The sequence below is a fragment of the Melopsittacus undulatus genome, chromosome 8 (assembly GCF_012275295.1).
Source record: "Melopsittacus undulatus isolate bMelUnd1 chromosome 8, bMelUnd1.mat.Z, whole genome shotgun sequence".
Lineage (NCBI taxonomy): Eukaryota > Metazoa > Chordata > Aves > Psittaciformes > Psittaculidae > Melopsittacus > Melopsittacus undulatus.
In genome coordinates this window covers 10,767,622-10,795,260 of record NC_047534.1, presented here as the reverse complement: position 1 = coordinate 10,795,260, position 27,639 = coordinate 10,767,622, and the positions used below count along the sequence as shown (strand labels likewise).

The window sequence follows — 27,639 nt, the reverse complement described above, 5'->3', positions numbered from 1 at the left end:
TGTTGAAGAGCCACTGCTCCTTAGAAAGGATTAGGGTTAGGGTTAAACTCCATCTTTAAAGACAAGGCTAACAGGGTTCAATAGCTACACATTCCTGTTTTCCCACCTCACTCTCTGCCACTAGCTACTGTTGTTTTCACAGCCCTCTCTCCCACCACTGACCAGCGCCTGATGCCCTCAAGAATCAAGCAGCATCTGAAAAGAGAAGAACCAATGAATCACCAGCTGGAAGACACAAAGACCAACAAAATAAGGGGAAGAGAGGAGTAGAGGCATCTGGAAAAGGAGTTTATTTGTCATAAATACAGATCAGCTGGACATGCAGTTTATCCACAGAACAGGCAAAACCCCTGGAGACTCCAGAAAGCCACACATTGGAAAGCTGTTACCCAATTACTTCCCCTTCTCCACAGCAAGACCAGGATGAACTCAACCATCCAACAGCTCAGTGATCTTTATACTGACATGCTTCACCAACAGTCTCTGTGCCTAATGGCAGCAATCCATCTCCATGGCTGCAAAGTCCTCCTGCCTGGTCAGAGGTGGAGGTTTCTTAATAAACTCTGTTGGTGCTCGTTCGGAGCACAGTGGTGCACAGGGTTGCAGTGAACTGGGGGGGTTGCATTCACAGACTTAACTGGGACTCTTGCTGCCAATATCTGTTTTGGTTAAAGGCCATTTCTAGAAACTATAATATGAATTGAGGCTCTTCAGGCTTGTGTCAGAAATGTGGGTATATTGTTTTAGCAGTAGCCTCTGGATTTTGTTCCTAAGACCATCGCTCTTTGCACAGGTTGATGACATACGCTCTAATAATTACAACTGGCTCCTCCCTGTGCAGGGAGGGTTGGAGGTCCCCTCCATTCTCCCCAGCCCTCTGCTCCGTGAACCCATCACTGCACAGGGCCTGCAAGCAGATGCTGCAATAGTTGACAGAGTGACTGCACTTGAGGGAAGAGAGATCAGCACAGAGTTCATCCTTCAGTCTTCTGTGGCTCAGTTCTTGTCCAGGATTCTGGTGAGGAGTTCATTCAGCTTGTTCACCATTGGTCTGGGATCCTCATTTAGCCCTGCTGCTATCATGGCATTCTCATAAATCTGAAAAAGAGAAGAAAGCATTAAATAAGGAGCAAGAGCAAGCTGCATGAGAGCTGGGGAGGGAGTGTCACTCTCCAGGATTGGCATGCCCAACAGGTACATCTTCTAGGCCATCGGGCAGGAAAACACACGGATCACAAATAACAAGAATACCCAGAATGGGGTACCATGAGAAGATGTGATTCTGGCCCACTACAAGGGCTTCACCACACATGGCCTGCAAGCTGGCTCTGGGGAGAATGGTGCTGCTTCTGGGGAATGCCTGGCTCTCACCTGATCAAGCAACAGCTGGGCCAGATCAGGCTGACTGTCCTTCAGCTCATTAAGCTTCTTAATCAGAGCATGCCTGGAAGAGAGAGAGCAACACTGAAACTTGGTATTTTTGGACACAATGAGAAATCTATTTCCAGAATGAGCAGCTAAGACAAGGTGGGACAAAAAAGGTTCTACCTAAAGGCCAAAATAGCTCCAACGATTCCTTGCTCCTGCTCTTAAGGCTTCTTTCTTCTCTTCCTACCTTGTCCTAAAATCCTCATGGACCCCAGAGGGCTGGACATAAGTCTGTGTGGGTGGCTCATGTTGACTGTGCCATGTAGGCTCACGTATTAGAGCCCTGTAGCACATACTGCACTTAAGGAGAGCTCTGCTAAATGGGAGCATTACATTGCCTCCTCTCTCTCTCTCCACCCCAAGCAGCACCAGTACTGTTCCCCTTACCTGGTGTTGATCTCCAGGGTGGGCTGCAGGAGCTGGGCACGCTCCTCTTGGGTCTTGGCCAGCTGCTGCATACGCAGAAAGTGGCGGGCAGCCCCCATCTCGAGCACAGTGATCATGGCAGGGTGGGTATCCAGCCGTGTAGTTACCTGTGGCAAAACCAGCCACCATTGCCAAGATGGAAAGTGCATGTGGGGGAGGTTCAGGGACTCAGTCTCCCCAGCACAGATCCACACCGAGCCTCCACATGATTCATCTCCACCCTACAGGAGCTGCTTAAACCAGCAGGAAAGTGGAGGCACAAATGGCCCCACTGGGCCACAAGCAGTAGCTCATAGCTGGACCCAAAGCACTCCTTACCAATAAGACCTTCCAGTCCTCAGGCAAGAAAGTCACAAACCTGTTCTGGTAACCTGAGCCTTAAGCAGTAGAATGGGCTTTGCTCATTACAGCAAGATGGGGTCCTTCCACTGCCACACTGACCATTCAAATGACAAATGCCAGCACCTGTATCATTTACATATATCACTGTATACGATATACAGAGATGAAACACATAAATTCTCTCAGGAAAAATCTATTGCAGCAGATCCCCAATCAACCCCCATCTTTTCCCCCTAGACGATTGCCTCCATGGATCTCCTGTACTCAGCCACACAGAATACCTACCTTAACGCCAGTGACTCGAGACCCTAAGGCGTTTCTCATCCAGGCCATGAGATCCTCAGCTTCTTTCTCTGTCAAACGTTCTGCAGCTGGCAGGGGAAAGAGGGCACATCTGAGCATGTGCCTATAGTGTGCCAAGGGACAGTGAGCGTTATCCCCAAAATCAGTCCATTTCATACTTCTATTTACTTTTCTCTTGTGGAAATGGAAAGGCAGCACCACTCGGCACACACCTATGTATATACCCTCATCTAAGACCATTCCATACCCAGAGAGGGCAGGCTCATGCCCTCCCAGTGCCTGCCTGTCTCTGCCAGGGCACCAGATGTGTGCATGTTGTTAAACTTGAACCATGGAAACTCCACCTATAACACTCCATCTGTTTAAATTACCAAATTGCTTAAATTTGTTCATATGGGATGAAATGGATTTATAAGAACTTCAAGTTGCCTCAGAGCATGAGAATGGCGGGATGAAAGGAGTGGTCTTGCTTGCATGCTCAAGAGCTGCATGAGGACTGGAGGAGGTGTACCCTCACTGGCTGTCACAGGGCAACAGGACTGTTTGCAGCAGGAGAGCATCACGATACCTGGGCTGCTCTCCTCAAACTTCTCTTCCTTATAGTGATCAACCACAATATCTGTCTCCACTGAAATCAGCTTCTTCTTGTCAAACTCCCGAAGGTGCAAGAGTGTCAGCTCATCAAATTGCTCATAGCAGAACAGGACCTGTGCCAAAAAAGGGACAATAACACATTGCTTGGGACAATAACACCTTCCTCCTTCCTAAGGCAACTTCACATCAAACAGTGACAACATCACAAGGAAACTAGCAGGTTGTCCTGGGTTCAGCAGTAGCGGTCATTTTTTCTCCTTCTTGGTAGCTGGTGCAGTGCTGTGTTTTGACTTTCGGGCTGGGAATGGTTGCTGATAGCAAGTATGTTTTGAGTTACTGCTCAAATGCTTCGTTTGTCCAAGGCCTTTTCTGAGCCTCATGCTCTGCCAGTGAAGGAGGGAGGCTGGGAGGAAGGAGAGACAGGACACCTGACCCAGGCTAGCCAAAGAGGTATTCCATACCATAGCACATCATACCCAGGATGTAACCGGGAGAGAACCGGAAGGGCTGGAGCTCTGGGGGGATGGAGAGGGTATCGGTTGGTGCTCAGTCGGGCAGGGTGGGGTGAGTTATGGGTCGGTGGCTGGTGAGGTGTTGTATCCTCTTCACTTGTTATTTGCTTTATCATTATTATTTGTAGTAGTAGTAGCAGTAGTGATTTGTGTTATACCTTAGCCATTAAACTGTTCTTATCTCAACCTGTGGGGGCTACATTTTTTAGATTCTCCCTCCTAACTCTCTGTGAGTTGGGGGCACAAGGGGGGGAGTGAGTGAACGAGCTGTGCGGACTTGGTTTAAACCACGACACAGGTTCAACCCCATGGTGACTATCACTCACGGCTCCAAATGAAAGCAAACCCTTGGAGGGCTTTGTTACCATGGTGGCAGGTCTGCAGTTAAATGAGTCTTGCTGCCCCATGGTAAGAGAGAACCACCACTGCCTCTGATCCTGAAAGGGCCACCTGCCTGCAGAGGACACTTCTAATACCACTACCAGCCCTGCACAGCAGCGCCGGGGCTCCAGCTCTGCAGTTCAGTGAAGGCTTAGACAGATGCACTAACAGCCTGCTCAGTGCATGACAGCTCTTTCCTAGCCTCACGCTGCAGGATCCAGTCTGAGTGGGGACAGGAAGCATGGGAAAAGACACCGCAGTAGCGGGGTCTCTCAGAGGCCTCAGTGCCCTACTCAGCCCTAAAGGCCAGGTGAGCCATGACCACAGACGCACTGACTCAGGGTGTTCCCCTGGCACACTGTTCACCCACCTCCATGTCCTTTTTCTTCATGGCCTCAAAGTACGGGGAGTGCTCAGCCAGGTGCCGGTTGGGTGCACACAAGTAGTAGATGTTCCTGCTCCCTGCCTTCATGCGGGAGGCATAGTCAGTCAGGCTGGTGAGCTGGCCTGCGGGCAGGGACGACGATTCATAACGTAGCAATTTTGCTATGTCCTCCTGGAAGAAATGTGCTCCTGTGAGTGGGGGCAGGCAACTATAGCTCTACCTGACCACTCCCAGCCCCAAGAATTCCCTTTGTAGCATGCAGGCCTGTTTGCAGCCCTGTAAAAAGGCTCAGGGGATCTCAAGTCCCTCCTTTCCTGCTCCTAATATTAAGGAGGGAGAAAAGCAACCTAGACAGGATGTAGGTCAAACTCTCCTGGAAATGGGAATCCAGGCAGAGGACAGTAGTAGTGGAAAGCCCTCCTTCATTGCCTGCTGTAGTTCATATTGCCTTAGGGAGAGCTGACAACACAGTGTGGGTACAGAGGCTCCACAGTGTCTCAAATTAAGTGAGAAGCAGCACCTTGTCAGAAAGAGTGAGAGTTTGGGCACTAGAGAATCCGTAAGTCTTGTTACACCCAGGAACACAAGCTACGGGTATGTAAGATTCACAGAGAAGTAGCAGTCCCCTCATCGCAGGTCATGGTAGGAGCCAGTAATCTTTCCCATCAGGTGCAGTGCTTCAGGACTCCTGGTACCTTGACATCCTGTTCTGCTATTGTGACAATCCCCTCTCTCATGAATACTCCGTAGTCCTCAAAGAATTTGGCATATTTTTCTGCATCCTTCTTGCTCTGGTCAATGAAGAACTTGATCAACCTCTTCTGCAAAACATCTCTGAGCTTCCTGCAGCAGAAATAATTCTTTCTAAAGATAGCTGCTAGACCAAAATGTTTTAGGTGAACATCTCTCTCCCTCTGCAGTGTTTGAGGGATGCATTTGCAAACTTGATGATAAAGAAGAACCTGTAGGTCCACTGTCTCCTCTCCCTCATGGCTCTACATCTGTTCTTTGTATCTCAGTCAAGAGCAGCTCCTGGGCTGGAGAGATAGCTAGAGCTATGCTACAAAAGTACTGCTGAAGCTCAAATCTTCACTAACTCGTGACTTAGTGATGCTGCTGTACATAACCAACCATGCAAGGGCATCTGCCTCACTCCCACAGCTACCCTTACACATGGGAAGGAAGCAGCTATAAAAGGATTATGCTTGGAGGAATACTTTCTGAAGGCTTGAAAATCTACTGTGAAGTGACTGGGTTTATTTGCTGCCTATAGTGAAAACAGAGGCATTTCCCTAGCCATAGAATACAAAGTTGGCCATCAAACTTAAGGTAACACCACCACTGTTAAGGAGCAAAAGCCTACGTGTATATTTCCTTCAAGTTCCAACAATGGCAGATGTTTGAGAGGGGACCTAAAGGACAAAAAGTAAGGAAAAGCTTACTTCAGATCTAAAGGGTTTTTAAAAGACACTGGTTTGTGGACAGTCAGCTTTGCTGGGCCTTGGCACCAAATGAAAACCCTGCTGGCTGGCACTCAGTTTTAAATAAATGTGTGTGTGAGTGCAGCAGAGCTTTGAAAGAAGTCTGGAAATGACAGGCACAAGGTGCTGTTTGATGATCTACACATAAATAATGGTGACACTGAAGTACAGCCTAGCTTCCTAGTACTGACAGCTTTGGTTTTGTTTTCCAAACCATTTGGTGGTGCAGACCAGACACTTTAAATAGCAAATCCACTGTTACTGCCATAGATCAGAGATACTGAAAGGCAGCCTAGGACATTAAGGGCACACAGCCCAAGCAGGTGGCAGCAGATTGTATGACATAGGACACTGCTTCCAAACCTCGAGATGTGATCAACATGGCTGAGAAACAACTCACTTCATAGACTACAGAAATTCTCAAGAATGGAAATGCCGCAGTTTACATGCTTGGTCTTTCCAAGTGCCTCTACCTGTCCCATAATGTTCCCTCCTCAACCAGCAAGAAGCTGGATGAGCCTCAGCAATCCACACGATCTACCTCTTACTTACCTGATCAGTGCACTCTCCTGCAGCAGCTCCCTGCTGAGATTCAGGGGTATATCCTCACTGTCCACGACACCTGGAACAGACAGCAACCCGTGAGCAGTGAGATAAGCAGGAATGCCAGGTGGAGGAAGGCAAGGCAGCCCCTTGCCTCACCCCCTGTGGAAGCTATGGTCCACAGCCCATTATGCCTGGTCCCAGCACACACCTCTAAGAAAACGCAGCCATTTAGGCAGGATGTCTGCAGCTTTGGTTTGGATGAGAATTTTGCGGCTGTAGAGGGCAACGCTGGAGCCCAGTTCCCTGCTGATGTCAAACATGGATGGTTTCTGCAGCAACAAGAGACAAAAGCATAACACCAACACTGTGCAGGGTGCCCAGCTGCACACTACCCTGCAGTATCTCTGCGGCTGCACCAGCCGACCAGGTTATACTGTGGTCTTCCCTACCAGTGAAAATCAAGTGAGAGCCAAAATCTTGTCTGTCTTCCCTAGGAAGCTACCTGAGCCATCTCCCTGCTCCTGTCATGATTCAGTATCCCCACAACCATCCTGTGGCACTCAGTCCACTGCGTAGATACCACACTGGACATTTCTCCTTGTCATTCTGCAGCTTTATCTACCTCCTTTCCATGAGGAGCTCTCCTATTCTCTCCTCTTCAGAGGAACTGGGCAGATGTCCCCCTGTTCCCTGGACAGAAGGGCACATACTTGCTCAGGCACGTAGAAGATGCTGCGGATGTTGAGGGGAGCATCAGTCTTGTAGTGCAGGATGTAGCGGGGCTTATCGTAAGCCTGTGCTATGAAGCGGTAGAACTCCTCATGCTGCCACTCGCCGATGTCCTTGGGGTCCAGCATCCAGAGTGCCTGTGGAGGAGCAGGGACATGAGTTCCCATCAGCTCTCAAGACCTGCGGCCTCACAGTGCAAGGCTCTTTCAGAGTTATATTCTCCCTCCAGGATACTGGAGCAAGAAAGTATGATCTTTCAAACAGACTCCTCTGCACAGGCCGAGGGCAGTGAGATGTACTGTGATTCAGGCACATTGTCACAGACTAACAAATTACTGCTCCTCAGCTGATACCAGGTCACTTCCCATAGAGGTGGCCCTGCAACATACATCAGGCAGCTTTGTTTAAGCCAAAACAAAAGGGATTTGACTAACTCCTATTGCCTCACACTTGCTACTGGCTAAGAGCATCCTGGACAGCTACCACAGTTCAGCTGACTGGCAGCACTGATTAAGCATCTCAAGGCCTGACCAGCAAACAAAAGAAAAGTGAAAGTTTAAGTGGGTCTGTTTCAACCAGCCAGCCTCCCTTATGGAGGTCACTATCACTATTGACATGGTTTAGTGGTGGACTTGGCAGTCCTGGGGCAATGGTTGGACTTGATGATCTTAAAGGCTCTTTCTAACCTAGTTGATTCTATGGTTCTATCATCCCACCACGAGGTCATCCAAGTGCTTGTGAAGCAACTCCCAGATTGTCCGTTTTCCATGGATTTGTTTTGGAGCAGTTCAGGAGATGCTTTGTAAACCACTCGGCCATCCCTGCTGCAGGGCCAGAGTGCTCCAGCAGTACCATTTCACATGCCAACACATGAACTGGAGTCATAAGCTCCAGATCAGGTGCTTTCCAGTGGCCATGCTTTCCACTCGCTGCTGCTCTAAACCCTCCAAGGCTTTCTAAAGCATTCAGGCTATGCTCACATCACATGAAAGTTTTCAGTACCTCAGCAGAAGACCAGCATCTAGCAAAGACACGAGAGGTTCTGCACATTTAACAGGCACTGGATATCAACTAAAAATCTTATGTCCCCAGCCAGGTGAAGCCCACTACAGCCACTGTCACTCACTGCCACTCAAGGCCTAATGACAGAACGATTACTGAGGATAATGCAAACAACCAGCCCACCCTCCACTTATCAGAATCCAAGGGATTCAGGGCCCTGGTAGCCCTACCATGCTCCTTAAAGTTTCTTCTACCTCAAAACCTTGTTCCACGAGTGGCTTCGTAACATTTCCAGCTCACACAAGTGTCCTGGAGGGTTTGCAGGATCACAGTTAGGATTATGGACTCAACTGGGTACTAAGGTGCTTTGCAGCAGCTGTTGTTAGGTAAAGTGCTGCTTCCCCAGAGGCTTACTTGTAGCTACAGTTATCACAGTTACACCAGAAAAAGACTCTAACTCCACATAGTCCACTACATGGCAAGCATTCAAGAGCTTATCTAGGAAAATCCACAGCAAGGAACTAACTAGGGCTCTGTTTACAGCAAACTGATGGTGATGTCTGGAAAAAAAAACCAAGAACAAGATCTTGGATAAAGCAAAGGCCTGAAACAGGAGCATAATGAGAATAAAGCTGTTGCTGTAGCCCAAGGGAAAAGAGACTTTCTGATAAGAAGATAAAAGTACATGACTCTATTAAGCACCCCTTGCTCTAGTACTGCTCTTCTCTAGGGAGCCTGTTCTATTGATTGCAAGGTAGAAAGTGCAAACAGCTGTCTAAGTCTATTTCTAGTTTTGTAATTTGAGGGAAACAGGTAGAAAGTCTCTGGAACTGAAACACTATTACACAGGGATCCAAATAAATATCAGTGACTGATAACAGCAATTACAGAACCTTAGATAAACGGTAATGAATTCAAGTGCAGGCTTGAAAGTTTGTGCATTCAGTGCCGCATTCCAGCAACCAAAAAACCCACACACATGCTCTCTGCCTGCTCTCTTAAGTAAGGAAGCTTTAAACAACCAGAAAAGGAGAGAAGCTGGATGAAAATGATTCATAGCTTTTTGTTTTAAAGATAATTAATTTCACCCGACTCCTGCAACTGGGCCAAGAACCTACTGACTAAAATAGAGCTGGCTGCAATATAATTGCAAGTGGGCAGAAAACGCACCAAGCAGTGCTCGGCAAGGAGCTGTGAAGAAGATCAGGCTATGACCTGAGCCACTAAGAAAGCCAACCATTCACTGGCACTGGCTGTCCCATGGTGAAGGAGAAAGAACTAAGGCAAAAGGTGTCAGCACACCAGTGATATGAGCAATCCCCACACCACTAACATGTCACCTAGCTGGAACAGTTAGAATAAGTATTATAAAGCACTGAAATAATAATTCTGATTGAGGAAGATCCAGAAGATAACTATAAATAAAACCTGCTTTGCTAATCTACAGGAATTCTCTCCAACAAATGCAAATAAGCATTTCCAGGCATGACTTCTGCTGGATTTTTCATAAGAGCAAGTAGAGATAGGATAAGGGGGAACGGCTTTAAACTGAGGGTGCTGAGGCACTGGCACCGGGTGCCCAGAGAAGTTGTGGCTGCCTCATCCTTGGCAGTGTTCAAGACCAGGTCGGATGGGGCTTAGAGCAACTTGGTCTAGTGGAAGGTGACCCTGCCTGTGGCAGGGGGTTGGAACTGGATGAGCTTTAACATCTTTAACCATTCTATGACTGTAAGATTGTCTCCTTTTGTTCTAACTTACTCATCACTGCAGGGTCTGTGATATCCTGGACAATCCTCCTGATCTTCAGGGACAGCAGCAGCTCTATGCTGATTTCTGTCTCCTGTGGGGGATTGCAGTGGTTCACCTCTACAAGTGACCTCAAGAGCCCTCCTGCTCACCTGCAGTGTGTTAATTCTTCTCCCATTGAGGTACAGTGGGAAGCTGATGAAGTTGCTGTATTTTGTCACCACCTCTGGAATAGAAAGAAGACACAGAAGAGCTGCATATATAACAACCACACAGTTAAGAATTTCCTCAGTAAGAGCAGATGAAAGGTGTTGCAGGAGAGGAGAAATGCTCCACTCATGGAGCACCAACAGACTTCACACAGCCCCTCAGCAGGAACAGGATAACAGCATTAGCCTTCTCCACTCACCCTTGACTCGGTCTTCATTTGCAAACTCCTTGCAGTCTTCTTTGAGATGAATAATAATCTTAGTCCCAGTTCTGACACCAGATGCTTCTGCAATCTCAAACATTCCTGAACTAGGATTAGAAACAGACTCTGTGTCATTTTGTGCCTCAGATACACCTATTATAGGACATAAAAATTAAGAGCACACACAATACTTCAGTGCCAAGCAGAAAAGACGAAGTTGGGAATGGCTGAATGTTCTCTGTGCCCCTGAGAGGCCCCCAGGAACATGTGGCTGTCTTTCCTACAAAGACTCCATACCCAGCACACTGGGTGTTTCTCTGTAAAGACACCAGCAGCCTCTACTGAAAATGAAACGAAGTTCAGGTTGTTTAAGCCTAGCCTTCAGCTCCTCTCCTACATTTCCTACAGTAACTGCAACACCTAGGCTCCTGCCTTCTCACCTGTCAGCTCTGACCTGTCTGTGGGCCATTATTCATTTCTCCACTGGAGGATGCAGTGACTGGTTACAATGAAAAGCAGCTGTACTCTGCTGAAGACAGCCCCTTCTGAATGACCCCTCATATCCTACTGCTAAGTGAATGCCATATGGGGATCAAACACTGGTGAGCACACTGACCCAGAGCAGAGCCAGCAGCAGCAATGACAGACAAGCAAGCCTTCAAAGTGTACAGCAGTCCAGATTGCAGTGTACGGCAGTCTGACTGCAGCCGAGACAGTCTGATGTCTCAGTTACAAGATGCTTTTTAAAGAATTTAAATAACAGTAAATTCTTCATTCCTAGGATATTTTAAGGGAATGCAAAGCTTGTAAACCACAGAAGCTCTAATTTCAACATTGTCCAGCAGTACACAGCTTTGCCATCACTGATGCTTGCAACTTCAAACAAAAAGCAAAGGATGAGCACACAGTCTGATCCACAGAAGACCTGTGCCTACAGAGCCACAGCATAGCACAAACCCTGCCTACCATGGGTGCCCTCAAGCAAAAACCCAGGGGATGACTAGGCCAAAGAGGTTAAATTTGTCTCTCCAGTCTGGGGCACTGCTGAGATGATTGCCTGCCAGGAGGGAAGGAACAGGAGAGGCAGGTACTCTCTTTTGTCTACAACATGCCTGCTTCGACAAAGCAAGTTTGTCCTTGTGGTTTTCACCCTGGCACATCTGGCCACACTATGTTGTGATGTATCATCTGTGCAGGATCTAAACCAGTGAGTGTGGTCATGAAAGACAACACAAGCCCCATCTTGATTAGCACAGCTTTCAGTCTGTGCCTGGCCTGGACTCAGCCCTGCCATGCTTCCATCCCATTCTGCAGCCTTACCCATCTGATGACCAGTGGTAGCCTGGGCTCCCTGGCTCTGCAGACTGTGAGAACACCTCCACTTTATCAGCCACCATGAAGGCTGAGTAGAAACCCACTCCAAACTGGCCAATGATTTTACTGCTGGCTTCAGCTTGGCTCTGCAAAGCATCTAGAAAAGCCTAGAATAAAGAAGACATAAATCATCAAAGGTACCACCAGGAGGCTGCAATCCACCCTCTGGCTGGGCTCCTCCTGCCCTGATGCAGCCCTATGTCAGGTACCCAGCCCAGCAGCCCAGCCTCATCCCACACTTCCACATTCAGTGCTCTGAGGGCAGTTCCCAAGGAAAAGGGTTTTCCCACAGAGGACTGCACCTCTGGAAAAGGGGAACATTGCTTAGGGCACTGCCACTAGCAGTAAAGGAAAACAAGCGACGGCTCAGTTGGTCAGAAGCATGAAACCTTAAAATAGTGACTCCAGCGATGAAAAACAAGATGAGGTACATCTATGGGGACACAGCTGCTGCCCCCTGGACAGTGGGTGAATGCTGAGGGAACATGTGCCCCTTCATAATGATGGCCTAGGGAGGAAGGTCTTTGGGAGCGAGGGCAGCCAGGTGCAGCAGCATTACACACAGGGCCCATTAGTGCTGCTTGAGCACCACAGCACACACCATTAAGAGCTAGAAGACTCCAGAGGTAGGTTTCACCTTCCAAGAGGGGTGTAATTTTACAGCTGGGTCAGGGACCAAGGGACAAAATGGAATGAGAAATTACTGGGAGAACAGAAGTGGCTGTAATTGGAAAAGACTTTTCTAAGGGGCGGGGGGAAAGGGATGCCTCATCCCAAGTTACCTTTGAGCCTGATCGAGCAATGGTACCGAGGTTAGAAACCAGCTCCTCCTGGGTCATCCCAACCCCTGTGTCCTGAAAACAAATGGCAGTTGTAGCAAGAATATCAGTAGAGAAGCATTGCTTTAGCAAACAGCATCCAAACAACTTCTGACTCCTACTCTCTCCCAGCCAGCTGAGCGGAAAAGGCAAGAGCAGGCTTCCAGCTGTGACTCTGCCTGTTCATGGTCAGGACAGTGGACTGAAAAGGCATGCAGCTCCAAGGGAGCTTTTCAGAAAGCTCAGTCTCAAGCCATTTCTCAAGAGAAGACAAACCCATGCCAAGACAGGCACAGGACAGTGCTGGAAACAGATCTCAGCTCAGTCACTGCCTCACTGTGCCAGGTGTTGTGTATGTACAGACAGTTTCCATTCCTGAACAGGTCCAAAAGGGAGGCTGCAAGAAGCAGACGGGGACCCAATGCTCTCGTACCAGGAATCTGTGGCAGAGCTGCAAGTCCCTTAACTCTGAGGTAATGCAGACCCTTGTCTATAAGCATCACATTCACTGATCTCCATCAACTCTGTCCCCCCCTCACATTAAGCTCCACAAGACTTGAGTATGAAGCTGTCAATGCCCAGGTCCCTGAGCACTGGGTATTGCAGTGCCCATGGGGACAGGCTAACACCAACCACACCTTGCAGTGCTCTGTGCAAGTTTCAAAGGCACACAGTTTGCTGTCATCACCACTTTAATCCAGATTGCGTTGCTGTGTGCAAACATCTCTCCGCTGCTAGCATGTGTCCCTCAGGCAGCAGACCCTGCAGCAGCACATCCACAAAAGGCTGCAGAAAGCCTCAGACTGGGCTATAGCTTCATCTCTTCCCACAACATATTTGCATGATCCCAAGACAACACAGTTAACAGCAAACCCCAGCTAGAAATGAACACACAGGGCCCCAACAAAAATCTTTCCCACTTTGTAGTCCAATGTATTTTCAGACTTTCTCAACACACATCTTGCACAGCAGCAAAGGGCAGGGTAACACTCCCCAGGATGCCACTTCTGAAACTCCCCTCCCCAAATCCCAGCAGCTTCTCTACCTGACAGAAACATTCGGAAAGCTACTCTTACAGGTTCTTGGAGTCACTCTGTGAGGCGGCAGCAGAGTGAATATGAGGCAAGTGAAAGGTGATTCTTATTCACATGAGAAGTTCAGCTCTACTCCAGTAGTGGTGAGCACAGTTACTGCAGCTGACGGCAGCCTGCACATCCGGAATGGCCAACATGCTCCCAGTGTTGTTAATGCAGAGTGGGATTCAGTGTGCAGGAGTCAGCAAAATGAGCAAGGGCAGAGCTGGCTGTTGATAGATGGCTCAGAGGTGAGATGCCAGAGGGCATTCTGGCACAGCATGCCTCTACCAACCATGTGGGGCATTTGCTAGGCTTATTACTAGCAAAGTAAGTTAATGTCAGTATGTGTTTTCTAATAGTGTTTAACTCCTCTGAAGGATCAAACTGCTCAACTTGTGAGGTGACATGTGGGTAAGACATTTTTCTGCAGCCCCCCAAGTCACAGTGCAGCAACATCTTTCCCTTGATTAAATATGGTAAGGCCAGTCAGTTGACTTGGCTGAAGAGAGGGATGATGCCCAGTAAGATCTCAACAGCAGGAGATGAAAAGACAGGAAAAACAAACAGGCTATGGCAAAATCTCAGGAATCTGACATGGTCCCTTCCCCCATGGAAGAAGAAGCCAGAAAGAAAAGTTTTCAGCATCTGGTTCAGGTTTTGCTCATGCCAGACCCTGAAAAAAACTCTTAAATCCTCTGATCCACTCCTATTTATAGCACAGCATGTCATTCCAAATTCCAGTATGCTAAAAAAATATATATCCCTATCCCATGAATTTATTTGGCTATTGAATTCCAGACGCCCTGCCAAACTTATTGCAAAATGTTTAGTGGCAGTTCCTGCAGACTAGTTTGATGAGGGGGAATCGCAACGAAGAAAGAGAGCACGGCACAAAGCACTCTGCTCCCAAAACAGCCCGAGCCGCTGCCGGGGAAGGCGGAAAGTCCTTTGAGGTGGCCAGCGGAGATCTTGGCCGGGCAGACATTTCCTACTGCAGGAAAACACCTGGGCGGATTGCGAGGGAAAAGCCATCAGGATTCAAACCGCTCTGGCCGCGGGCGCGCTTGCTGCGACTTTCCTGCTGCGCTTCTGCGCTCCCTTCACCAGATGGTGCTGCGCAGGGGAACGGGGAATAAAGCGGCAGAGAGACGAGAGATCTCGGCCGCTGCAGAGCAGGCCCATGGGAGGCAAATGAATCTGCCACGAACGGCCCGCCTCGGGCTGGGCCGACACGAGCGCTGGCAGCTCTATGTAATCCAAGGAAGGAGCTGGCAGGACTTCCACTGCCCGTCTCACACCGCTGCCTGTTACGCACGCTGCTGCTCGGCCTCTGGGCATCTTCACCAGGAACCACCGTGGCATAACACAACCCCCTCGAATGCATTCTCCCCCTGCCTTCAGTGTGTGTGACAAGTTTCATGAGGCTGCAAACAGCCACAGCACAGTCACTCATACAAGCACGAAGCAAACTGTACACAGGGCTTCACAAATTACAAGGTGTGATGGGTATGTTCAAAGCGCAAAAATGCTTCTCCACAGCTTGGAGAAACCACCCACTGTGTACCATGAAACAGAGCTCAGTGCACTGACACTTCATTAGCTGAAGGTTAATTACAGAAGCCCTTCTGTTACTGAGCAGAACAACAACCTACTCAGCTGGTTGAATTTCCCTTCTGGGACTTCTTAGGGTGCAGAGTAAACAGCCTCCCCCTGAACCATCCCTTCTACTGCTCTGTCCCTCTGCAAGCAAACACCACAGGCCATGGACCTTCACCCTATCTTCTGAAGAGCTCTACAGCCAAACTCGAACTACACTTCTAAACTAAGTAATATTTACCCTGAAGAGATGGCAGCTGAACATTGCTTTTAGCACCTTTGTGTGTGTAAAGCCCTCGCAGATGCAAAGCCTGCTGTTGAACTGCACAGGACCTTTGTGCTTTCCCTGCACTTTGTTCTAACCTTTGTTTGTGATGTGGGTGCTGGACATTGCAAACAGAGGCTGCTCGGTGTAACAATGGTGGGGGGAGAGAACTGTCCTGCATGCAGCACCTCAGGGCTCCCACAAATAAAATCCAGCGTGTTTGCTCTGCAGCCCTGAGGGCCTCCCTCTTCCTTGACGAAGAGGTAAATGAACACCTGCAGCCCAGCTATCTGTCTCATCAAATCAGGCAGTCCACAGCTCCTGATTTCCTACCATACTTTTTGGTAAAGCAGAAACCAACTGTGCATAATTACAAAACAAATCTAGTTTAAATCAACAAATTTCTTAGTTTAGCTGGTAAACAATAACCTCAGTAATGTAACATCTTTGCTCATTACCCAAGTCCAGGACAGGAGCCACACTGAAGCAGCATTCTGGTTTAGAACCAATATGACATCTGCAGCAACACCCAGCAGAAGAAAAGCCACAGTAAGACTGAAGCATACAGACACAAAATACTCTTGGTCATGGAGTGGCCAAAGATGGAGGCTGTCCAAAGCAGATGGAGGCTGTCCAAAGCAGAGAGCCTGAGGTTCCCTTTCCTTCCAATACCTTGTGTTAACGTGATTTTCAACAATGCTGAGCACTACTACAGGCTCAGCCTCCCCCCACCCAGGTCCAAATACCCACTGTTCAGAGAAGTACTTCCTTCTATCCGGTTTGAATTTCCCATTTTAAAAGGTGACATGCTCCTATTTTGGCATGAAGAGGAAGAAAAGATTCTGCATTTCCTTTCCTAGGCTGCAGGTTATTTGATACATTTATATTTCTGATTTCCTGGCTTATTTGTTAAAGATGATGCAACAACTGGAAGCTCTAATGTTCCTCTGCAATCAATGGCACATTTCCATAAGCTTAATTCCACCTAAGGCTTGTTGAAGTACAGGCAGCTTTACCCCTCCATCTCCACCTGCGTTATTGTCCACCTCCTGCTCCCCAGCTTCCTCAAGCCCAAGTAGCAGACGGATACTGCAGTGCTGCACAAAGAGAAGAAGGATGCAATCCTCTCCCTACTGCAGCCTGGTAGCTGGACATGACCCAGCATGGAGGGGGACTAGCTCCCTGCCTGCACCAAGCTTTGGGGGACATGTGGGTGCACTGAATTCCATTTCCTCATCAGAGCCTCAGGACAGCCCCATTGCAGCTTTGTTGCAGACTCCGTGTAACTCCGAGAGAGATCTGCTCAGTGATGCAGGGAGCTGTTGCAGGGAGGAGTGGTGTTTGCAGTCATTTTAACTCCTCCCAAATACAGCAAACTTGTTATTTAGTGGCTTCACAGGCACCGATTTTGGATGACTGAAACAGCAAGAAGAAAGCCCAGCAAAGAGAACTGAGCAGCCCAAGCTCTGGCAGCAATGATGCTGCTTACCCATGTCAAAACAACAGCCACACACTTCCACCCAGCAGCAGCAGCAGCTATGAGCTTTATGAACATTTCCAACATTTTCCTCCAAGGTACTAGCACTGCCCTAGCCCTAAATGGAGCATTAAAAACGAGTAGGGCTCCAGTGCCTGAGCTCAAAACCACACAGCAGTATGGCAGAGCTGTGCAGTAACAACCGACACCACCACAGCCAAATGCCTGCCACCAGCCAGCCAGGGAAGCCTTGTGCAGGTGTTGAAGGAGAGATCTGTGGTCACAGGTTTTGGGTCTCTAAAGGGTTCTCTGTTCCCACCTCAAAGGGTCAAAAACCATGTCTGGAAAGCCTCAGCCTGCAGAACTGCAGAGCTCTGCAGATCTGTCCTCACTGAAAACACACCCCTAACATTTTCAAATGTATTTTCTGAAGAGATCTGACCTCGCAGACTGTGGCTGCTATCAGATGGCGCTGTCCTAGAAACAGAATGAGGCAGTTTCCAAAGGGGTGGAGGACACAGTGGAATTTGCTAAAACAACGGGACTTTGGTGAAGGAACTGACATGGTGTAATCCAGTGAACTAGACAGTGAACATTCCCCCTTAGCAGATAGAACACTTGGCAATGCTTGGGAAGAACATCCCTGAACAAGGACATTGTTTTAAGATTCTGAGTCTTGCTATGCTTGGGACTGAAATTCAGCCCTGGCAGAGAAGTAAGCAGAAGTGCAGTCACATAAGAGAGATGAACATAGTCCTTTACTAGAGCTAAATAATCCCTGCAATGAACATGCCTGTAATGGAGGCCATCACACACAACAGATCTGCCTTTTCTCAGCTGGTGAGACAAAAACAAATGCTACAGGTCTTGGAAGGAGAGAGAAGAGATGCAGAAGATCCACAGGCCAAGAGCATCATGAAGGTCTGAGGAGGACCTAGCGGTGAACAGGAGATCACAGGGCCTTTTTAGAAAGAAAACAAATGGGGTGACCATTCCTACAGATCACATGTGAGGGACCTACTACCCCCGTTTTTGTGGCTCCTACTGGGTACAGAAAGCAAAACAGCATTCCTGTAAGGTAGGGAAATGTTCTGAACGAGGTCTGTTCAAAGTAATCATCATATGCAGTACATTTCCCAAAGAGGTTATAAATAAACCCTTCACTGGAGGTAAGGAGCTTTAGGCACTGAGAAGCAAACCTATTAAAAGAGATCGAAGTAGCACCGTTCTCTCTCCTTTCTCACGGCAGAATTGCTGCAGTTAAAAGCTTCCTAGTTAAGACTCATTTAATCGCATTAAAGATGCACAGGCAGCCAGGTAGGGGGTTATAAAAAGAGCAATCCCTAACACATCTAATTAGGTCTGATATCAAATGCACCCCATCAGCAAGGTGAGCAAACAGGTTTCCCTAACCAAATTGCCAAAGAAGGGGTCAGCTTTCACAGTCACAGGGCATGACTTGTAAGAATGTCTGGATGGAATCAGAGGCCAGTATGGTCTTAAAAGGGAAGGACAAGCGCAAGGAAGGACTGCCACCCTGCCTGGGGCTAAGCGAGAGCTTGGTTAAAGAATCAGTATTACACAGCAGCTAGGAAAATGCAACAGTCAGGTGTGATAGGAATAGCAAAGGCTCTGCATTACAGTTTGAGAATCTCTGGGTTGATGGCTGTGTTGCCCACTGACGAAAACCAACTTCCCCATGGCAACCACAGCTGCTTGTTCTGCACAGAAACATTAGTGTAAAACAACTACACAGCCTCTAACAGCCAGCACTTTTGTCCCACGTGAAAAATACCACTGTGTGCTTTGACTGTGCCACGGCTCCTCTGGACCTGCTGTGGTCAGCCTTCACTCACACACTGCTCTCTGCCTCGTTCTCCACTTTCCACAGCACCTCTCTCATGGTTGATACTGGTCCACAAGGAAAGTTACCAGTTTGCCTTCTTTGTGTTAAGAACTTTGCCAAGAAAACACCAAAACTGAACTTCAGACTTCTACCTTGGACAGCAGCCATGAAGAAGAGCAATCAAAATACAGAGAAGGACCAGCTCCACTTGCAATCACCACACTGAGGCCCACAGGTGAGCATGCTGACATTGCTTGTCCCCATCCTGCTAAGCATTTTGTCACCAGAGGGAATAATCAAAACCAGAGCTGCAGAAAGGAGGACAGATAAGTGCCATGGTACTGCCACAATGCATATAGCCCCACCTGTACATTAGAGCAGAACCTTAGAATCTGCTGGACTTGGCCTGTTCTGGAGCAGGAGATAAAATATCAGCAATGGTTGAGGTAACAACTCAGACTTAAGGAGGTGAAGGAAATCCTTCCCAAAGATCAGGATGAAACCAGACTCCCAACATATCCACCACTGAGAAATGCACACACAACTTGGGAAGCGCACAGATAAGGCACTGGGGAAAAAAGGTACTGGTAGTTCCTCATAGGGAAGGAAGGAGTGGAAATTTTCCTGTGGGGATGAATGGGGAGCAGATACATCAGTGGTTTCTCATCAAATTCTGAGGTAACAGCCTCATGAACCAGAGTCCAGCTGAGGACAGAACACTTCTTCAGGTAGGTTTGGGAACCCACAGGACTGTGCTGTCACTCAGCTTCCACTGATCTGTCACAGGACAGAGGCTAGTGATGAGAGCCCCAGGGAGTAACACTCTCCCGCTACTAAAGGGAGGTACCTGGATAGTGATGGTTCCTTTTCCATTGTCTGTCTGCAGATGGATCTCCATCTCTGGCAAGGCCTTCCCTTCTGCCATCAGCTGATGACGCAGTTTCTCCAGTGCATCGCTGCCATTGGAGATTAGCTCCCGGATAAATACCTGGGGATGAGACACATCCTGACCCTGCAGCCTGGCCTTGTCCACTGCATGGGACTCCAGAGACCTGGGAAATCATTGCCTACTCACAAACTAATTCCCAGCTCACTAGCAAAAGAACTGCATTTCCCATTATCTGCCAGGAGAATGGCTTGTCTGAACTCAATATCAAAGAGCAGAGGATCTGAGGCTCACAGAATCATCAGCCACACCTACAAATTGCTTTGAAAATACATTTTCAAGGTGTCTTAAGAAAATGTCATTCAACAGCCAGGACTCACTGGGAAACTGAGCAGGTATTGTCCCAGCTCCACTGTTTTGGAAGTACCCCTTGACAGAGACAGGGCTTTCCCAACAGAAAATCTACCTGCAACTAGTGGGTGCCTCACCTCCTTTTCTGAGTACAAGGAACGGGCAACAATGTCCAGCAGTTTCTTTGTTTCAGCCTGAAATTCATGTTTAGAGGCTGCACCTAGAAAAAAAAATCACAAAGACACCTTTAAGGCATTTTGCCAGGGTCCTCTTGGGCAGTCTTACCACTTACTTCAGCTTCCCAGGAATGAAAGCCTGAAGCAGGATGGGACACAGGTAGCTGCAGCCTCCAAGATGACAACAAAGATGACAATCTTTACCAAGCTGACAATTTGCCTCTGAACCTCAGCTACTGGCACACAAACCTCAAGGCAGCCAAAGTCTGTGGTACTGGCACATTGGTCACCCTGTCTGGGCTGCAGAGCAACCAGTGAATGAGAAGTGAAAGTTGATTCAATTCGTTCCTAATGTGTGGCTCTCCCAGTCACCCTCTCAAATGCCTCCCATGGTTTTTAGCCTGCCTTCCATACTCTTCCTTGACTCAGTTTTCAAAGGAACCATCTGTACATGCTCTGCTCCAAGAGCTTCTATACCCAGGTAGCATTTCTCATGCCCAAACAATACTCAGAGCCTTAAGCAGAAAAATTATGATTCTCAAATGTCTCTCTGGATCAGACAAGGGCGTATATATGTACAGCCATGTCTGCAGGTGGGTAGCTGTGCTCAGAAAGAGATTTTTCTTTGGGAAGAAAAACACTACAAAACATCTCAGCTGAAAGACCACATCTGGTCTTTTAAAAATGGCATTTTCTCCTGCCAGAGGCATTAGAGAACCCTGAAGGAACATGGGGAAAGCCATGGGTCCCACATCACCACTGCCATGCCTTGCTGGCAAGAATCTGTATTCCCCTGTGACAGGGGTGAAGCTGGAGTGTGAACAGCAGCAGGAACAGTGCATCAACCCCACTGCGGGCCACCCAGCCTGGCAGTCTCAAAAGTACCTGCCAGAAAAAAACATGGGAGCACAGAGTTAAGATGCTATTTCTGAGCTTGAGTAACTCAAATGGCTTTGCTTTAAAGCACCTCTCCCTGGAGATGTGCAAAGCAATTAATTCTAACTAAAAGGTTGACACTAGGATTCTCATTACACCTCTATGATCCAGAGCAATGACGTGGGCAGGCACGGTTTGCTTCTGGAACAAAAAGTCTCTTTTTAGGCAAATTCTAGTGCCTGTGTAGCCTCTACACCTATGTGTGGCCATCAATTGCCTGGCTAAGCCCAGAGATGCAACTTCTTCCAGCAGTCTCGATGGCCTCATTTCTCAGCGAAGGCTATTCTGATTCACATTCCAATTTCGGGGAGGTGATGGTGCAATACAGATTCAGACTGCAGCTAGGATGCAGTGATCAATACCTGCACCTCCTCTTGAGGCAGAAACACTACCACAGAGAGCTAACCCTCACAATCAGGACACAGAGGCAGCCAGATCTTGTCCCTGGTCTGCCTTTATCCCAGGAGTGCTCTCACAATACAGCTGTGTTTCTGCCCACCTTTCACGTTCTCTGTGTTGCTGATGATGTTGTGCAGGGGCTCTTCTTCCTTCTCCTCTGCTGTCTGCGTGCTGTACGTCCGGACCGCAGAAATGCTGGTGGCAGGAATGTTGTACCAGAGGTTCCCATGATGGATTATTTGTCTTTGGAGACATGCTGCTCCCTTTGCTAGAAGACACAATTGAAGATGTGTCAGTACACACCACAAGTACCAGCATCAAACAGGAACACTCTTTAAAGGTCCACTTAAGCATTCCCATGGGGAGCTGCAGTGCCTGATCAAGATTGAAGCTCCCTCCCAATGGAACAATCACCATTTCCCTGGCATTGTGCTTGCTGCATAAGAAAGGCAAAGTGCTGCTTTAGATTGTCTCTTCTGAATTAAAATTCTAGCCAGAAGATGACCATTAGTAGCTCTCACAACAAATTAGCCAGTGAGGAAGAGGCAGTCTACAGCTTTCATTGTTGTTACCTGGCCAAGCTGAAGACAACAGGGAACACAACTCCCACATTACTGCCTGTGGAAACATAAAACCTCAGTGCAAGGCAGCCTGCACCTCCAGGAGATGCCTCCTCTGCTGGAAGATTGAACAAAGCCAAACCTGGCCACTGAAAGACTGTTTGCAGCACTACAGAGCTCTGTCCAAAGCCAGGTTCTTGGTCTGATTTCTGCATTGTAGTGAGAATGGCCTGTGCCAGAGAGAGAGCTTGGAGGGTGTGGATCTGAACATGCAGCTGCACTGAGGTGAGAAGCGATTTGCCTTCCCCAACCCTACAGTGAACATAAAGCAACCAGGATGGTCTTGTCTGATCAGGGAGAACCTGGATAAGCACCAAATTTCTGGAAGGAGTGAGAAGTCCACACTTTTTTTACACCTCACTCTGTGCTTGCAAGCTGTTCCATAAAGCAAGGGAAGGAGGCAAACCCTACACAGCAGGCCTGCAAGGGGTACGTTTTCAAGATGTCCTTTATTTAGATGAATGGGTACAAACTCACTCAAAGACTGAACTGAGCATCATTAGCATGGCCAGAGTCCTCTCGTGCACTGTGACCTTCCTGGAAACAGCTTGTGTCCGTCCCCAGCCCTCCAGTCCAGCTGGCATACCAGGAGAGCTCAGCTCCCTCCTGAGCCTTCCTCCACCTTGTCACAGCCCTGCAGTGAACTCTGCATCTCAGCCCTTTCACCAACACTGCTCTTCATCCTCTGGCTCGTCCTGGGAGGTCTCAGGCTCCCTTCACAAGTGCTCTGCAAACCTCCTGCCCACCTCAGCAGGTTCTACAGCCAGTACAGTCATAGAGAACAGGTCTTGTTGCTCCAGATCATCAGGCTGGGCTCTTCCTCCAGCTTAGATGGCCACAAACCCCTGAGCTTTAACAGTACTTTTGGCCCCTACACCTCATTCCAAAGAGCTGATCAAGGAGGTTGTCAGTCCTCATTCTTCCTCCTCTTCACAGAAAGCTTTGATTCAAGATCCACTTTTCCATCCAGAAGCTTGAATTACTCCCCAGTCATTCTGCCCTTAAAGAAAAGAGCTCATAAATAGTTCCTAATGCATCTGAACACCTCCTACACACGTAACTGTTCACTCCCTACGTCACAAACAGTTCTGCCGCATTATCAGAGGACAAGTTCCTTATCTTTCATTCGACTGTCTTTGTTGGGCTCATCTGAGAGAGCAACAAGGAAAACATCCTGGGAGACTGGAGTGGAGAGCCACAGAGAGCTCATCGTGTGGCTGTCCAGCCCGTCCAGCACCAAAGAGGGCTGAGTCAGCCCACGGATCACACATTTATTTATGTATTTACACAGGGTTTACATATTTATGCTCATTTTATGCTCAGTGTAGGTTACTCTGAAAAATCTGCACATGCACATACACATACACACATTTTCCATCCAGCAGAAACAGAAGAGGGAATTTCCCTCCCTCCCTGACTCCAGGATCCAAGAAAAACAGGTCGGGAGCAGCTCTGTGCTAACCTTAACTACCATCAGATCTCCAGACAGAGAGGCTCTGGAGTCAACACACAGGTCACCCCTGTAGCCCATAACCACTGCCTAACTCTTGAAACCACAGCTATTTATAATTTTTGATATATTCATGTTTTTTGTCCCCTGATCCCTAAAGCACAGTAACAAAGCACCACCCATCAGTCATAAGTTACTTGTGAATTTGTGTAATCTTGTCATCCTTAACTAACAGCCCATCCTGTGCCAGATAGAGACAAGGCTCACTAAACCCAAGCTACAGCATCTTCAGACTGTTTGCCTCCTGCAGAGCCCTTGCCTGGCCAGCAGGGAAAGGCTCCAGGCAGTTTTGGATATAAACTCACAATTACCAGCACACAGAATTTGCATCTGCTGAGTTAACAGGAAAAGTGACACCTAGAATGAGCCCAAGAAACAAATTCCTAAAACCAAGAGACAAAGAAGGAACGGCTCTGGCTCCGGGTGAGTGCTGTGATGTGCTGGGGCAAATCAGGTCTTTTTGTATCGAGTTAATCAACTGCTAAGCTTTATCACATACCTTCCTGTTTGCATCACTGCCCCACCTGCACCACAGAAGATGGCAGATACCCACATTATTCTCCAGCTTCCAGTTCTCAGTGGATCCCAAGTGATCCTGTGTGTATGACCACAAGGCAGTTCCCCATTGCATGTGGGGAGCATGCCATAGAAAAGGGAAGGACCTGTGGGCTTGGGGGCTCCTTTCAATGCCAGATGCCTCAGTGATTCCCGATCCCCTCAGGAAACACAGCGGTTTTGGGAAAAGGACCGCTGTGAGCCAAGCCAAATGCCAGTTAGAAATTTAGGGTGGGGAATTGAGCCCAAAGAATAACCAGCTCGAGACAAACAGGAGAATTTGGGTAAGCAGAAATTACCGTAACATGGTTGCTGTGCAGTCACAAGCCTGAGGATGCTCTTGCAAAGAGCACAAGGAATAAGATGCTTCCAGGCCAGATCTCATCAGAAGAGGCTTCTGAGCTGGGCATCAGATTCTTCGTGAATCTGGGGAGAAGAGAGTCCCTGACTGATGCACTCGAAACAAAACACCTCTCAAAAACTGCACCACTCTCAGCCTTCAGCAAGGGAGAGCCAAGAGAAAATTATGCCAACTTTGTGTGGCCAGAGGGAAGGACCAGCTGTCCTGCAGCCAGGGATCTCTGCCTGCATCCAGGTGGAAGAACACCACCTCCTCCTGTGCCTCCCTCTTTATTTCCACCCCACACAGCTTCTGCTCACTATTCTTTCCATGAAGGACTCAAATGGCATGTTAAGGAGTAAACCTCTGGCTGTGCTGGAGTCTATCTATCCCAACAGAGGAACATGGCTTCTCTCTCGGACACAGGCACTAATAAACCACTAGGGATTTCTGTGGTGGAAGAACTGAACTGTGAAAACACTGAAGCAGCACTCAGTGGCACAATAAATCTAACAGTCTGACCCTGAGAGTGACCATCTTTGTCACACGGTTTCCTCTGTCACATTTTTCTCTTTGTAACCCATAGGGAAACCACAGATCACACTGACAACCCACAAACCATCAGGAGCTAGGCGACAGATAAGCCTGGCAGATACTGAGCAGAAGACACAACCCAGCTGATGACCACTAACAAGTATACTTCCAGACTTTACAGACTGCACTGTGCCATAGATAGGACAGGACACCCCATCATCAGGACCTCAGAGTTCCCACCTTCTCAGCCCTCAATCCTGCCAGTTGTCTTGGGTGGAATCCTGAGCACACCCCTGGGGAACACAAACCTTCAGGCTCATGTGTATGGTTCTCTGGAACTGGAACAGCCAGAGAACAGCAACCCTGCTGCCTTCTCTGCTGCCTTCCATGCTGCACACGTTACACACCCTACATGAACCAGGAGATGAACCGTGACACACTATACATGCTGTATGAGCCAAGAGATGAAGTATGTCCATGAAGCATGTCCAATGCTACATGACCTGGATGCTACAGACCCTATATGAGCCAACAGATGAACCTGGTTGTGCTGCAGGACCTGAACACACTATATGCCCCATACGCCAGCAATTGTACATAGCATATTATGTGCCTAGGAGATGAACTTGGACACAATGTACACCGTGTATGAGCCAGGACATGAACCTGGATGTGCCGTATGGCCTGGACATGCTCCACACACTCTATGAAGCAACACGGGAACCTGGATACGTTCTTCACCCTACATGAACCTGACAGGCTGCACGCCCTATGGGAGCCAGCAGGTGACCCCAGGCACGCCGTGTGCCCTACGCGAGCCCACGCGAAGCCTCCTCCCCCAGCGAGGGCTGGGCTTTCACGGCTGCCGATGGCCGAGAGCACGGGAAGCCTGTGGAGCCGCTGCCGGGGTCCCTCGGGACGGAGGCGGCGCTGTTTGTGCACACACGAACACGGGCACGGGCACGGGCACGGGCCCGCTCCCGCAAGACGCGACCAGCGCATACGGCAGCGAGGGCAACCCCGGGAAGGAGAAGGGTCCCTCACGCCGCCCGCCCTCCCGCACACCCCCTGCCCCCCCGCCGGGGCTCGGTGGCGGCGGGTGACGTGCGGCGGGGCGGTCCCTGCTCACCTGCGGCGGCCCGCGGCCCGGCCCCGGCCCCGACCCTCAGCAGCGCCACCCGGCACAGCCCCCGCCGCGCCGCCGCCGCCATGCCGCTCGCGCCCGCCTCACGCCGCTCTGCGGCCGGCGCCCGTCGATGGCGTAACGGAAGTGCGCGGGCCTCCTCACGTCATGCGCACGCACACGTGTAACCCGGCGCTGCGTAGTGCGGCCTAACCCGGACCGTGCCTTTGCGTTCGTTTCTCCGGGGCCACACCGGCTGCCGCCGCTCGGTGCCCGCCCACCAGCTGTGGAGTGAGGAGCTCCCTCAGGAGAGCCGCCTCCCACAGCGCTCCCTGCCCGGCTCAGCCCCGCTCCGCGGTCAGCGCAGCAGCTGCTGCCCGTGCCGGGCCCCGCTCTGCTGCACCTTGTGACAGAGGTGGCAGGCCCGGGACGCCACTTAGAAACCTGCCCGGTTAAAAACCTTTCAGTGTCTCCGCCCCCCGAGGACTTGCAGCGGGAGCCTGGCGCAGTTACTGCAAACCCGCCGGTTCCTCCCGGCACCCTTGAGGGTGTTTTGCGGTTCTGCTGCGGGGACCCCGTTTAACATGGCGGGAGCTCGGCTGACAGCCGTGTCTCTCCAGCCTTCCCTTGAAGCCAGGAAAGGGTGCGTGGGGCCGGGAGCTGCCTGAGGAAGCCCCCCTGAGCGGCACCTTGGCCAGGCTGCCCGAGCGATCCAGCAAATTGCTTAGTATCTGCTTTTCTCTGAAATCCTCATCTCCTGGTGCTGCTCTGAGTGTAGATCATTGAGAGCTAAAGGGCAGAGGTACTGGAGAAGGGTTTTGGAGGGTGTAGGTTTGAGAGAGGAAATGTGCTGCTCTTCTGAGAGCCGGATTTGGAACGTGCGTGAGAGCAGAACATGGCCTCAGTGAACACACAGCTAAAAATAACAGGCCTGAGCAGTCTCGTTTCACTGAGCGCTAACCACTTCCAGGCAGAGATGAAGGCCGTAAGGAGGGAAGTGTGGCCACCTAACAGAGGCAGCTTTGTAACCCCGGCTTGAGGGAGCTGGCTGGAAAACCTATGCACGCATGGCACTCGTGCTCACAGCTTATCTTTGGGACTGGACCAACGCATGTGCTGGTTTGGAGGTTTGTGTGTAGGAAACACTTGCACACAGTGGGGTTCCTCAGTGCTGGATGTTACAGATCAGGCACAACAAACCCAGTGTAAGCCCTTTCATCACTCTGGCACTCTCCTGCTGGGCTGTGTTTCCACCTGGAACCAACCCCTGCTCCTCCTCGAGGTTCCCTGTGCTGCTGCCAAAACCAGAATGACTTCCAAGCCCATTTCAAACACTTCCCTCCTACTGCTGCTTTGCTACCTCCAGCTGACCCCCAGCACTCCTGAGCATTGCTCTGCCACACCACAGAGCTCTTGTACCTGCTGTGAAACACCAGAACCCTGCTCCTCCCTTGCCGTGGGTCTCACCAT

At 49.3% G+C, this 27,639-nt stretch overlaps 1 protein-coding gene across 1 annotated transcript; it reads right to left on the bottom strand.

Annotated features, from left to right (window-relative positions):
- Nucleotides 1-267: 267 nt before the first annotated feature.
- On the bottom strand, nucleotides 268-26,270 carry TRAP1 (TNF receptor associated protein 1). Its single transcript, XM_034065572.1, has 18 exons — nucleotides 26,176-26,270; nucleotides 21,588-21,755; nucleotides 20,114-20,196; nucleotides 19,587-19,727; nucleotides 12,444-12,515; nucleotides 11,608-11,768; nucleotides 10,285-10,394; nucleotides 10,028-10,101; nucleotides 7,109-7,264; nucleotides 6,607-6,727; nucleotides 6,405-6,474; nucleotides 5,067-5,214; nucleotides 4,357-4,542; nucleotides 3,068-3,206; nucleotides 2,482-2,567; nucleotides 1,816-1,961; nucleotides 1,372-1,444; nucleotides 268-1,098 (listed from the first exon to the last, which is right to left on the bottom strand). Exons 1-18 carry the CDS (start codon nucleotides 26,255-26,257, stop codon nucleotides 997-999), a joined length of 2,118 nt encoding a protein of 705 aa, XP_033921463.1. The 5' UTR covers nucleotides 26,258-26,270; the 3' UTR covers nucleotides 268-996.
- Nucleotides 26,271-27,639: the final 1,369 nt, after the last annotated feature.